The 15,021-nt window shown below is 38.4% G+C and overlaps 1 protein-coding gene across 2 annotated transcripts in view; it reads right to left on the bottom strand.

Annotated features, from left to right (window-relative positions):
- Positions 1 to 3,156: 3,156 nt before the first annotated feature.
- Positions 3,157 to 15,021, bottom strand: part of dbn1 (drebrin 1) — a 113,921-nt gene continuing 102,056 nt past the window's right edge. Inside the window, exons 10-15 of one of the 2 annotated variants that reach the window (XM_042498772.1) lie at positions 14,667 to 14,781; positions 11,824 to 11,952; positions 5,572 to 5,697; positions 4,924 to 5,396; positions 4,713 to 4,812; positions 3,157 to 4,002 (exon numbers count right to left, since the gene is read on the bottom strand). In XM_042498772.1, the coding sequence (XP_042354706.1) occupies positions 3,947 to 4,002; positions 4,713 to 4,812; positions 4,924 to 5,396; positions 5,572 to 5,697; positions 11,824 to 11,952; positions 14,667 to 14,781 (999 nt within the window). In that variant the 3' untranslated portion in view covers positions 3,157 to 3,946. The remainder of the gene's footprint in view (positions 4,003 to 4,712; positions 4,813 to 4,923; positions 5,397 to 5,571; positions 5,698 to 11,823; positions 11,953 to 14,666; positions 14,782 to 15,021) is intronic. The other variant, XM_042498773.1, reaches the window with a different exon arrangement.

Genomic DNA, 15,021 nt, shown 5'->3' with positions numbered 1-15,021 from the left:
GTGTGTCATCAGAGAGTTTCAGTTGAGTGTAAACACAATGCATATGGAAGGTCCAACTTCTGATGAGTTAAAAGGTGACTGAAAGGCACATGTAAAGGGACGTATGCAAGAAAATTTCACTTAGCATTCTCTGGAGTCCAGTTGAATCAATGATTAAGAAATAGAGAGTATGGCCCATCTGTAAACCCTCTTGGAGCAGCTCATCCTCCACAGCTGAGTGATGGTGCAAAAAAAGGGTCAATGTGTCTGGAGAAATAACTTGCAGGCTCAATAAACAATGAAACCTAGCCCAAATTTAACCAAAGAAATGCTTAGTTGGCGACATATTTATGAATGATGGGATAAAATGGCAAAATTAAATTAATCTGTGAACAAACTAGTCCTTGTGAAGCTGAACTCTCCTTGTTTAGTGAACACACACAGTATCCAAGTGCTCTACACACAAACACACAGGTGTTATTATTGCCTAGGAGTTTTTATTTTCTACAGGAATTTACAGCAAAAAAAGACTAACACTGTTGTTGCTAATATTCAAAAAGGTCCTGAAAATCAATTCTAGCACACTTTTTGACAGGTATTAAAAACACACACATCCCATCTCGGCCCGCCCCACTTCTCACTCCAGTTTCCAGGGTAACTAAACATATCAATAAAAATAAAAAACAATTATTATTTTTTGCATTGGCACAGAACAAAAGCAGTCTGGCAGCAGACATGGGTCAGATTTAAGAATCACTTTTAGTGCTTTTTTAAGCTGCTTGTAGGACCAGATGTCAAGAAAGTTTTCAAATATTTTCACACAAACACTGGAAGTGTTGTTGTATTTGTTGTCACATCACGTGTGATGAATCACTCACCTGCACAGACGTTGGCTAAAATGAGAGTTGTATATGAGTATTTTTAAATGCAGTTCATTCTCACACAAGCACCAAACTCTACTGGACTCATGAGTAATACTCTCCTCAAAAATAAATAAAAATATAAATATAATTGCCAGCCAGGACGTGCCAAAGCAAATGGCTGTGGCGGCCTCAGATTATATAGAATACATGTAGCCAAATTAAGGTTTGAGCATCCCTTTCTCTTTATGGTTCCCACACGTTTTCACTGACAAAATTTCAAAACTTTTCTGTGACTTATCAAGTACCCATAATATTTTTCCTGCCCTTCTTGTCCATAACGGTAAATTCAGCTAGCTGGCATACATGGAGGGAGATACAGAATGAAGGGAGAAATTTAAGGAGCGCACATGATGGAAAAAATGTCACACATTGTAGCATATTGGAACTATGTTATGTTGTCAAATCAGCTAAACAGTTATTTTTCCTTGGTATTTAGGAAATTGATTGCATTTGATAAATAAAGCAAGCACAACAAAGAATGATTGCAGAATTATTTTTATCTTAGCAAAATGCCACTCTGAGCGTTTCAAGAGTGTTTTTGGAAATAAACCTCATCAACCAATCAAAACAAATTCATGTTTAAGCCTTAAAAAATATTTAAAAACAAAACTGCAAGTATTTAGTCTAAATCTTTCAACAGGACTCCACGTCATGCCATTTTATCACAAATATATCAATGTTCAATCAAACTTTAGCCAACTTGAAAAATACATCTAAATGGTTTACTTAAAAACTAAGTTATAACTTACAAAGAACAAGCTGGCACTTGTAAGTTGCAACAATTTTAAAACATTAAGTAAATACAACTAAAATATAAGTAAATTTAACAATTACATATATTTTATACATAAATAAAACTATTAGTTTTATTTAGTTAACTTTATCAAGGCAATCAGTTTCTTAGATTTCTAAAAGTAAGATCAGCTTGTGAGGTTATAGTGCACGGTGGGCTCCGCACAAATCCAGGTAGCATGTCCTGAATGGCCGGCTATGTTTATGCCATTTTCAGTGGGCTAATGCATGCTCGAGTTTGTAGGAGTATTACCCATACAGTCCAGTAGAGGGCTCTGTCTGTCCTAACAGAACTAGGGTTACAAACCTTCGTTATGTTGGCTGAGCACCAGTTGTCATTTTTTACAGGCTTCTTCCTAATTTTCCAAATTGATTGACTACTTAGACTTCAGTTTCTGCTCATCAGCGCGGTCCCCGCTGCACTAGAGATCTCTGCATCTCTTCATTTCTCTCCATCAAACTGTCACTCCGTAAATTTGTAAATATATAAATATAGTGCCTGTTTAGCACTGGTTACCTCATAAGACAAAATACAGGGATTTAAATGACAAAGATGACAAAAATGACACCCTCTGATGGCAGCACTCCCACCTACAGTGGCTGAAATTTTACCGACACCTTGAATGGTTGCTCTGGCGGTTCTCTATTGCACTTCCATAAAACTGGGGAAATTACAAGAGCAACATTAAAATGTGAAAGGTAAAGCAGAAACAGCTGAGATATGCTAACTATTACTCCCCAGCACTGGTGAACACAGATTCCGACAGTCTATAATCACACTTCCTGTCAACACTGGCTGTAAGGACATTTTTAGACAAACTTTTGGGATCTAAAATTGACCTAATTCAACAGCTTATTTCACATGAACAAAACCGTACTAAAGTGAGAAATCATGAACATCTGGTTCTCCATACAGATTAAAACAAAGTCAAAAAAATATTTGCAAACATCATGTGACCCAAGTTTGCTTCCAGATGTTTCATCCCACCCTCCCTCTGTCGTCCAACTCTGTCTGAGCGGGACAGTAAGGCCTAACTGCCAGAAATAAACATTAATATTTTTGAAGTATGAAAAGGCAGGATGTCCTGCTTCCCAAAACTCCCCAACTCCAAACAGGAACTGTGCCCACTGCTGTCCAAAAATGGCCACATAATGAAGGGCCTTGTGAAAAAGTCTTATTGGAGAAAGGAATCATATAAAGGATTCTTTTTTTTTTCTATTGTGCACAAGCTGAAAAGTGGCTTCATGTTCATTCGCCAAACTCTCCTAAAAAACTGTTAACACTTGGAAAAATATCTACAGTATATTCATCTAGATTAGATGCTTTTTTTTGCTTGTGTAAATATATAAGTGGGGTAAAAATTATGATTTTTTATGGAACCAGAGGGGAGGGCTGATTGAGAAGCTGCAGTTCATCCACAAGGAGGCAGAAGAAGAAATAAAAGTGCACTGAAAAAAGCAACCAGATGTACAAGCCATTTAATCTTGAATTCAGTCTTCAAATCATACAAAAGGAGCGAAATTTAAAAACTGAGTCACAATTTGACTCAATTCAGAAAAGATTTCCTCGGGATCCCATCAGCTGTTAGTGAAAGATACATCAGAATAAATAAATGCTTCACCTTTTTTTATTAAAGCGAGAGCTAAATACAAGATTAACTGACTTGCAGAGGTGAATACTTTTGGATATTTTGGAAGGAAGGCAGAAGGAAGGAAGGAGGTGAAAAAGAGGTAAGAAAAGAAAGAGTGAAGATACACATGGCAGCTGTAATGATCCACTGTATTAGTTTTATAGGGTGTTATTAAAGCACTACAGACTAGATGTGTCGGCTGCCTGCCACACAATGGGCTTCATTGTCTCTAATATGCAGCAGTGCGCTACGTTAATGTGTAATAAACCATTTACACAAACAAAAGTCCCCTCGCTCCGGCCTATTACATCTGCATAGCAAAAAAGAAAAGAAAAAAAAGAAGGAAAAACAAATAAATAAAATAACAAACACAGAAAAAAAAACCCATTGAGCCTTCAAACCATCTTTAACAAGAACTCAAACCCCATCTCCTTTTTTTTCGGTGGCTACTGTTTTGTTTTCCTCTAAAAGATAATACAGAAGTAGTTTTGATGCAAGATTTGTTATTATTATTACTTTTTTTTGTTTGTTTGTGTTTTGTTTTTTAGAAAAAAAATCTGTTTCTTCACGAAGCGCACTTCCTACTTCCTCTTGGTCCGGTGGTTGAGTATGATTGGCCGGTTAGTCGTCGTCATCCTCGACCACGGGGTCCGTGTCCCAGCACGTAATGTCAATCTCTGAGCACACAAACAGATTTGTTGGGTTCATTTATTCTATGAAAGATTACTATGACATTATTATTATTATTATATTCATGTATATATTGTTGCTACAGTGGCTACATTATACAGAGAGCTGATTCCAATATTTAGCCTACCATCATAGAAATAAATGGAGTGGATGCAATAATGGAAAGGCCCCTCAATTTTGGTTTGTTTAGAGAAAATGTGTTTTCCCTAAAAATTTAAAAAATGTGCTTAGCTGAGATGTGGTATTTTTCCTTTTGACTGTTGAAACTGGACAGTATTTGAACGTAGAATAAAAATAAAGCCGATCTGTCCAGTGTGATTAAGCAATACAGAAAATGATTTCCATTTTGTTTTTCTACTGTCCCTATTTACTGTGAGCTGCACAATGCTTTGCTCAGTCAAATAAAACCAGATATTGATTTTGTGAGTGTAGAGGATTCACAAAGACTGTATCTGTTCACATTTGAAACATATCAATTAGAGCAGTTATCTGGGAGAAAAGAGAGACAGTGTGTTAATGTGTAGTGTTTTTTTGGGCGGGATGTTGTTTCAGTCTTTTTATTTAATAGTGCTTTTTTTGTTTTGTCTCTTTTCTTTTTCCTCTTCCACATGATTTTGTTTGTGCATGTTAGAAGAGAAACACTGAAATAAAAAATAAATTTCAAAAATCAATATTGTCATTTTGTTACGTATCTCACCTGGTGGCTTGTTATAAAAGACCGGTGCAGGTTTAGCTGAGGACTCATCTGATTGGCCAAATTCTTCCTCCTGTGATTGGCTGAAATAGCCCTCACTCGCCTATGGGAACCAAGAGGCAGGCAGAGGTATGAAGACAAAAACTGTTAACGAAGAGAAAAGACAGAAAAGGTCTTTTTAATGCACAGCAGGAGCAATTTTAACCTGTCTGACCTGAGTCCCTTCTTTCAGCAGCGTCTCCCCGTTGGTCATCAGCAGTTGTCCATCATCCAGCTCCTGCATCTCCCCAGATGCATGCTGCAGTGCATGCTGGTAGCTGAGGGTCATCTGGTCAGAGCCCGTCACGTCCACCAGACTGGTAGGGTCGTCATCGGCACTCGGGCAGAAGGTCCCGTCCATCATCTCATCGAAGCTGAGGAGGGGCTGAGGCTTTCCACTGGTGGCGGCGGTGCTGGGCGGATCATTGGCGTCGTCCATCAGATCCACCAGATTGGAGGACTGGGAGGTCTGGGAGGGTTTGGGGGCCGGGCCGGAGCTGCTGTCCCACAGGTCGACCAGGCTGTCTGTCCCAGAGTCCCACACAGAGAAGCCGGAGGAGTCACGGGCCTGCGGGGCGACGCTCTGCACAGGCTTTGCCGGTGCTGACTCCTGGACTGGCGGTTTCTGCTCCGTCTTTGGCACCGAACCTGAAAACAAAACATAATAACAATAATATTTTATCATAACTCAACAGCTGATTCGATGATTTGCAGGTCAAATGATGTGTAAACATCTACAGTAATTAAATTTGGTTGAAGAATACATCTAACCTTTTTCATCGGCATCTTATTGATAACATTTCAAAGTGAGTTTCACTCTTACCCCACTCGTCTCTGCATTCCTCCTCCTCCCTGCAGAAGTCCTCTTTGATGGGCGTGGTGACTATTTTAGGAATGGGCGACACAGCGGCCATGTTGCGCTCTGTGCTTGCTTCATCGTCATTGTCCCCTAGAGGGACAGAATGACACAAAAGACGTCGAAAAGGCACAAAGCAAAAAGTCTTCCCCTAAATCCTCCTATAACATAATCACATTCAACACCAGATGTGTTGATTGACACAGAATGCTTAACTGAAATGTCACAAGCAGTGATTTTTGTGCTTGTTTTGTTTTGTCAGAATGTCCCACAATTTTAGGGTTAATGGATGTCAATCTGTTTTGAATGAAATCTACTTAGGCTAAAGGCTTTCTTCTTTGAAAGTATCCTGAATCACATGATGCTGACAGGAAGCTTTAATGCTGTGAAGCTGACTGCTTTTCTAACCTCTGGTCACATTCTGTGTTACTTCAACACATGGAAAACTGCACAAAATCACGCAACTTTTGCAATCACACCACCAGTGAATGGACATATACAGTCACTGATCCAATCAGACTCTGTGTGGATGAGACTCAAGCTGGTGACATTACCATGACAGGTCAGGCATTAATTGCATGGAAGTTTTAACAGAAACTTTGCAGCGCAAAGTGAAAGAGGCAAAACTCTCAAATCACCTTTTGCACTCTGAAAAGTTTGAGGACCAAAATATGAAAGTTTAATGTTGTTCAGATGTTGTGCTGAACTATTTGAACTTTATAGGTTTAATTTTAGCCATGCTGGCAGATTGGCTCTATGGATGATAATGTCTGCAGATCAGTTGGCTGGTTCACTGCTTTGGTCCAGATTGACAAATCTCCACAACCATCAAATGGATTGCTAAGAAAATTGGTTCAGATGTTTTTGGAGTCCAGAGGATGATTCCTATTGCCTGGAACCAGACATTTGAATCCATCCATGCCAACAAGCGGGTACTGACTCATTCATCTGGCATTGTGAAATAAAACAGTGGTTTCTTGGTTAAAAATTGAATCGCCCTCTGCCAAAGAAATCTGTTAAATTGGATGTTATGTCAGACTGAAGCCAGCAAAAGGAGTGTAATAAGTTGATAATTCTGTTTGATATCAGGAAATCATTCCTAATGACTCTGTTGATCCCGACTTCTTGTCTAGTGCCACTACCAGGTCAATTATCTTATATCGTATCCATATATATATATTTTATGATTTACCAGTTAGATTTTTTTGTAGCACCACCATAAGGTTCATATTTACAGTCTTGAGTGAAATGTCTTGAGAAAGTGGATGGATTGTCATGACATTTGGTAAAGGCATTTGTGGTTCCCTCAGGATGAATCTCAATGGTTTTGGTAATCCTCAGACTTTTTATTCAGTACTACCATCAGCTCAATTTTTTATTTTACCAATACTTGTTTATGACTAAATACCTGCAAATCTGACAAAATTTACATTAGCCTTAGCTTCACATTCTATTTAGTGCAGTTCAAGCCCAGCTTCACAGATCCATGGATGTAAACTCTTCACATTGTTCATCAAGAAGTTTTTTTGTTGAATTGTCTCATTTGTCTTATTTGTGCCTGAAGCAAATGTCTGGTTCCAAATGCTTGAGACTTGGCTACCCTGTCATAAGCAGAATAGCAGTGCAAGACTTAAATGCAACCAGCACAGGGGGAATTGCCATGTGACACTTGACAAGTGATGCCCCTAGCACACACTGGAAGTAGTCATGGCCGAGTTACTGGAAAGGTTGACGAAAACTGATACTGGTGAATAGGACGGTGGCGTATTCCAGGCAAGTTGTCACCAAAATCAAGACACAATCATTACGATCCAGCAAGTCATGAAACAAAAATTAGATATGAACTGAACATTCATGATTATGCCATCAATGCATGTGGACACATTGTGGGCAAGTCACAACGCTGACACCACATCCAGGAATACAAGTCAGTTTGACAAACATCAACACAGCGTCAGTCACAGTCAAGAGAACCACTTCTACAATGAAAATGTCACTTTTTCTCAGATGTTTCGATGATTTCATGCTTGTTGAAGTCAGATGTCCTGTTCAGAAACCAGAACAAGATTTCCCAGAGGACACAACAAACCATGGATGAACAACCACAGCGTCACTTTGCTTGTTAAAATGATTAATCGCACATCCAGCTCAGTGAGGTCTTGCTTGGTGGGTTCTCCAATTCAACTCTCAGGGTAATTACTGTAAGTACTGTTTAACAGAACTGATCTTTTACTGAAAGTGGAAAGCAGTTTAGAAAATTGTCCAAACCCTTTTATCATAAAGGAAGGATTGAATTTAAAGAGAACTGTCAGTGATGAACCGGTTCTTTGCCCACCCAGCATAATATGTGCCATTACAGCACCTACAGACATGCAAAAACACACACTGTGGACCATAAAGGCGGTCTGCATGATTTTGCCCCAGTTAACTACATTATTGCTGTTAACTTTCCAAAGCATTTTTATCTTGATCCATGCTGACACATTTTCTGCCTTACCTAATGCCGCATTCACATAGAGTCAGAGACAGTAGACCAGATGGTAATTTAGTAAAATTAGCTGTGGGCTGCCAGAGAATACTGTCAACAGTAGAGCATTTCATGAAATACTTTTATTCCATTACTTGTTAACAGTACAGCATCACCATTGCAACATATTGTCATGCATGCTTCATTTAATTGTCCTGACATTTTGTCAGATTTGTTTTTCCTGTGCTTTTAAGAAGGTGTTGTCCGTCTGCCTACCATTTGCCAGATTCCTTGTGAATGCAACATTTGTAAGTTATTCAGATTGTTTGTTTGTTTGTTTTTTTGTCCAGGTTTTGAGATGAATGGACTTTTATTTGTGGTGCTAAGACATCTCAAATATATTCCAAATGCAGCAGCAACATCTCTCTATTCTACTTGTGAGGAGGCAGAAACATATTAACTAATAAAAAATAGTTTAGTTTACATTTAGTTTCCTTGATGTTTTACATTTGCTTGTTACTGCAGCAATGGGAATAACTGTTGGGAAAAAATCTTGGTTGATGCATTTAGGCAATGTAGAATAATTACTGTTATTTGGCACTTAACTGCAAATCAGCAGACATTTAAGTGCAAGAAACAAATTAAAAATAATATCTTTATAACTTGTTTTTTTAAATTTTCTGCTGAATTCTTTAACGGCATAGTTTGTTACGTTAAAGGAATACTTTTCACCTAAATGAACCTGTGTATATTAATTAGTCATCCCCTGACACATCAACTTTGTGTAGAAAACTTTTTTCCTCAAATTCTTCCAAACTGAACAAAGAATCCAAAAAACAGAGGAAATTCCTGAAGAACTGATTAAAAGAGAGCTGCTACAACAACAGCAAGAGTTTAAAAGTTAAGTTTATAAACTCTCACAGAACTCTTGAAGTATAATATTTACTTTTACTTTTTTAAAAATACTTCTGCATAAGGAAAGTGTGTGCATAAGTACTGTGGTTGTGCATTCCATTGAGCAGAGTTCAAATGCACGCACTAGCCAAGGTGCGCTACTCGTCCATATGTGAGACTGGTTATGCAGAAATGAGTCAGCAAAAATGCATGTGATTGGGAAGTGCTGAGCATACGACTGGATAAATGAGACTTGGATTATACTGCACGTTTTGTGAGAGTTTGTAAATGAATGTTTTGATATAGTTTTGCTGTTTTTTTTCTCTAGTTTTCAAAAACAAAGTTTTATTCTTGAACTTAATGTAACACAAGGTGGGTAAATGATATACAAATGATCATATTGTGAGTGAGGTTTCCCTTCAAGTTTTGGATGTCAGAGGTTTCTCCAAGGAAAAGGCCAATTGATTCTTGTAGTTAATGGGCCTAAACATGCAGAGTCACCATTATGGTCTCAAAACAGAATGACAGCTCGATCAGCTCAGGTCAAAGATTCATATTCTGTCAAAGGCCAACAAGCTGACGGCCGGCTTGACGACGTCACATACACACATTCATACACAAACACTCACAGTATGGTCAGTCGGTTAAAAGCGGCCGTGTGTATTTGAGTGTGTGTGTGTGTGTGCAGATCCAGGATCAGAGGCATGAGATTGAGGATCAGAAAAGAAGGTGATAGAAAACCAGTGAGATTCTGTAGTAACAGCTCTTTATCCCTGTGAGAAGTAAAACGACCTTATTGCTAATTTAAAAATAACAAAACATCAGGAAAAAAACAGAAACATTTACAAAAATAATTCAACACCAGCAGCTGACTAGACGACATCTAAAGGATGAAGACTGAAGGGACGACAGACATCTATAACACAAACCGACAAAGAGCTTTATGGTTTACAGCCATAAAGGGCATTTTATTATCTATTAGCATTTCGTGAAATGCTTGTGAGCTTGTGTTAGCCTGCTTATTAGCAAGGAAGATAAAAAGGTAGGTGAGCCATGAGATGGCTTTGATGGTGAAAAGGTTTAAAATATTTTTGTCTACTGTAGGACGTTGTACAGATGCTCCTAGCACCAATGCTAAAAAGGTATTTTTTGCCAAAAATCGCGCAAGTTTGTCTTTTTCAGAAATAAATTTGTAAGCTACTGTGATACTCTGTATGCTACAGCTGTGACTGTAATTACAAAATTTAAATTGATAGCTGACTTATCTGTGCTTAAAGGACAATACTGGTGATATGACTTCATGTCTGTGACTCTCAGCTCCACGTCCATTGGTTCCCACTGAAGGTAGTGCATTTGTTAGGGACTACTTACAGTGGATAATTAATCTACATTTGGTAACATATTGTTTGTGGCAGCAGTGGAGTGTATGTGGGTTTGAGTCAAAATGAACTACAGTGTGTATGTTCATGTTAATGCAGGAACACATCACCCAGTGCAACAGTGCAGCCCTTATCATATTTTAACCAGTTTTTGGACAACAGTGGAGCTCTCTACCACAGAATAATAAGATATATCAGGTTTTAATACACACACAATACTTGTTAGTAGGGTGGATTTACTTTTGCTTTTTTACTTTTTACTTTTTATGGTATTTGTTGACGAGAAGAAAAATACAAAATTTAACCAAACTTACCCTTTAACACAAATGATTTCATCAGTGAATTGACTACTTTAATTTGTAACGTGGAGATGAAAGTTGTCGTTAAGTGTTAGGACATGGAGGGTAGGGTTTGGAGGTATATTCGCCGGGAGGTGATGGGGGTGATTTTAAGGGTTGGTGCGCAGATGTGTGGGTTGTGAAAGTGTGTATACGCTAAGTAGAGCGGAATACGAAAATGATGAAATGATGAAAATGCATGTGGACTTAAAAATGTGATAAACTGTGTTAATCTGAGAGGCATCATCTAATTCCTGCTGTCTTTTCTTTACAATGGTTGTTTTTTTCTTCATGGCCATTTCTTTAAATGTTTAGGTATTATATATAATAATAAAGTCTTCTCTGATCCTAGCCAGAAATTAACCTTAAACATTGCATCTGTCACTGATTCCTAATTTTTCAAAATACTTGTCAATTCAAATGACTTTTTAGAAGTCTTGTCCAATATTCAAAGTGGAAATTTCACAGGCTCTCTGTGGTGTATTTGGAGGTTTACTTGCACACCAGTATCCAGATACTAGCAAGTGTTTGGAGTTTCCCAGTTGAGTAACTAGTTTTGTAAACCTGGATGAGACCTTATTCTGGTTTTGAGCATGAGCCTCATGCAAGAACATTGTTAATTTTCTTATCTTAAAACATTTTTACTTTTTAGAGAAGTTTGAAAAGTAAGAGTTGGGTCACTAAACTCTCAACTGCACACACTTGTTGTAAATAATTGTTTCAATCAGACGAATGCCGTGTGTTCATGAGATTCGATCATTAGCAAAACACCTCTTATCCAGATTTCTGATCACTTCTGTTCAACAAAGAATAACTGTTCTTTGCTCATGCAAGGAAACCAAGAGGATGTTAGAATCACATATAGAATAATAATAATAAGATGATTGGTATGTCTCATTTCAATGTGATCAAAACCAGAATAAGACTCAACATCAGGATATTCTGTAAGTGTGCAAGTAAATGTAGTCAGTGTCTTCATTGCTCACATTTTGAGTTCACATACTGTTTCATCTTCCATTATTGTCATTTCATCTTTTTATTTTGTGGAGGGGATTCATTTCTGGGGAGAGATGTTTGACCAAGCTGCTGGTGTCCATCTGTCTTCTTCTTCTGCTTTTTACCGGTTATGTGCTGTACCTACCGGCTGCAGCGGTGGGCTGCGTCCGTGCATGTGGCGGGGTGCGAAGGGGCGACGTGCCCCGGAGTGGGGGTGTCGGACTGGGGCTGCTGGGACTGTGCTGCTGCCTCAAGAACGGGCTGTCCAAACGGCCTGGCAGTCAGGACGACATACAGCCAAACACACACCCGGAAACGAAGATTCAAACACACAAACATGTAACAAGGACACGAAGCGACGCACCAGGACAAAGATGTGGGGAAGATGGACGAGACAGGAAGACAAGACAGACAAAAAGCAAGAGAGGGAAGGAAAGTAGGAGGCAGAGTGAAGACACCAGTTAACCACCAGAAGAAAAAGTAAGAAGCAGAAAGGATTGTGGGAAAGTCAGAGAGTCCAGTGAAAACCCGTGAAGAAGAAAAAGACATGAAGAGTTGCCAGAGGAGGAAAAAAACAAAGTTGTTCCACAAAATAGAGAAATCAAAGATGTCAAAGAGTAGAGGAGTGGGTGAATAAGTATATGAAAAAGTGAGGAATGAGGATGGTGAACACAAATGGGGGGTCAAATGAGTGCAGAGGTGGAAGAAGAAACCCCGCAAGGCAAAAAAGAAAGAAAGAAAAAAGGGAAAGAGAGAAAGAAAGAAAAGAGGTTAGTGTGGCTTTACATTAACTGCCTGTAGACAGCACGCAGTTCGGCAGAAATGAGATGCTGACGGAGTTTGTTGCTTTTTATACGTTTCTGTTTCTTTGAAACCATCAAATTAATAATTCTGGAAAATGAATCCCAGAAAAGAATTCTGAGTCACTGAAGACTTAGTCTCCCGCTTCTTCACTTGTTGGAAAATAACACAGTATGGTGAAGTTGGTTATTGTGCTTTAAAAAAAAAAGGTCCAACAAAAAACTGTCATGTTAATTGCTCTATGATCAATGCGCCAACGCTTCCTAAAATCCTAATTATTTTGAGACCTGATACACGTATATTTGGGCTTCTACTGTCAATCGAACTTAGATTCTAGTCTTTCAAACAAATCTCTTTTTACCCAACCAAAACTGGAAAAAAAAATGAAAGTATTTTTTCTTTCAGCGCTGAAAAGTCTCTGCAGACCTTCCTCTCAGACCCCAAAATGTCCACCAGTCTGACAGTAAGTGGGCACGCTGTATTACAAAAATGCAAGGGGCTGTGTTGATGGTGGCCTGTTGTTCAGGTACAGGTTAGGTGTTGAAATATGATCCAAGAACTCGAAATTATATCAGATAATAAAACTATGAGACACTTATTACAGTATAACGACAATCATTTCATTGTTGTTAACCTTAAAAAAAAGACTCTACCAGGAATATACTTGCATATATCTGACTGACCAATGCAGCCTATTTGCTGGATGATGTCACTTTCATTGCCACAAAAGTTTTTTCACATAAAGCTAAGGATTGATTTCTGCGACAAATTCACTTACTTCAAAGCTGAACGGAGGGGCAAAAGTCTCGGAACACTTGTGTTTAAAAAATGTTATTATTACTCTTAGATTATTGAGTGCACAATTAATTAAAGGTGATATAAATGAGTATCAACAGTTTGAGCAACTTTCTCTCTCCTCAGACGACACATTGGAAAGGTTTTAGAAAGAAAATCATCATGAAACTGTAAAGGTAAGGATGAAAAATATAAGAAAAGCAAGTTACTCTAACCCCAGTGAAAATAAACCCTTGCCACTGAGATCCTCAATCTCTATTTAAAGCAGAGTCATGACAAACGCTGCACACAAACAACATACAACAACGTAAATAGGAAAATTAAAATCTCATAAAGAAGCAAGAAGAGTCCAAACAGCAGCCATTCAACAGTGAGAAAAGAGATTGTCTGGTGGTTTTAGTGTTGACTCCTTTATGTTGAGATTTAGGATGTGATATCATAAATCGTGTCATAAATGTCTTCTTCCAAAACCTTCAGCGATAAAAAAGCATCTCTGAAAATGACTAATCTAAGTAAGCAGCAGCTGAGGAGATGTCGAACGTGATAAATGACATATTGAACTTGACAAACAGTGATTCAAATGTCATGATCCCTCACACCCACCCACTGCCTCCCTCCTCCACCCCTGGAGTCTCCTTCAGGTGCGTCATCTCTCCATCACAGACTTCACACTGAACCAGGACAGAAAACTGATGCTCCTCATGCCTGCACTTCTCAGCTTTGGTGGAATTACAGCTAAAGAAATCCTCACTTTTGGTCTGGTATATGTGGCTCATGTTGGAAAGTAAGATCACTTTTGAGGTGATCAGTAAAAGATCAACAAATACCACAGTCTAAAATTACTCAACTACAAGTCATCACACTTTCACATGCCTGTACTTTAATTTAGTACAGTACTTGAGTAATTGTACTTATCCCACCACTGTTAGAGGCAGATGTTTGATTTTCAAAGACTTGCTTGGGTCAAAACTTCATCTGCATGAATTTCTGAGTAGAAAAACAATAATGTTGTCTTTAACAAACCCCAAAGAAAAACTGCTGAGGTGGTTATGGCATAAAAACATTTTCTGTCCTGGTTTTAAATAGTTTTTAGGGCTGTTAGATGGAAGGATGAGAACAGCTTTCCCTCGTTTGAGTGAATTTTTTGTCTCTTTGATGATCCTTGTTTTCTCCAAGTTACCAAGACTGTGTAAAACACCAGTATGAAGCTACTGGATAATGGTGTCAAACTTCAGAGTTAGTTCACAGTAAGTTTCTACCTCATTAAGTTCAGTCTTCTACTTTATTGTATGCTGTTTTTTTACTGCTCTTTTTGTTCATAGTTTTTCCAGTATTTCATGAGAATAAACTGAACCTAGAAGATGATTGTAAGTTGAGTTTTAAAGTGTTTACCGGTCCTGTGGATGGAGACGGGCGAGGTGTCGACACAGATGGTCATGGCTCTCTCCTTCTGCTTGAAAAACTCTCGAGGGTTTCCTGACCGCTGAGCGATAATAGCCTTTGCCTCCTGGAAACACACACACACACTATTCAGCAGTCTGGATTAAGCAATACTGTTCTGAGTTCCTTGAAAATAACCAGAAGGAACAGCTAATCAACAAAGATTCGTAAATGATTTATTACGCTTAATTCTGCAGGAAAGATTAACATCTTCACAGAAACACATTCAAAATGGATGATGGCAGAAGGCATTTTTATCCTTTATACGAGTTGAGTTACTACACAATTCAACTTTTGTGAAGGTGCT

The sequence above is a fragment of the Plectropomus leopardus genome, chromosome 13 (assembly GCF_008729295.1).
Source record: "Plectropomus leopardus isolate mb chromosome 13, YSFRI_Pleo_2.0, whole genome shotgun sequence".
Classification (NCBI taxonomy): Eukaryota; Metazoa; Chordata; class Actinopteri; order Perciformes; family Serranidae; genus Plectropomus; species Plectropomus leopardus.
Note: the sequence above shows the minus strand (reverse complement) of the source record. Positions and strands in the feature narration are given on the sequence as shown.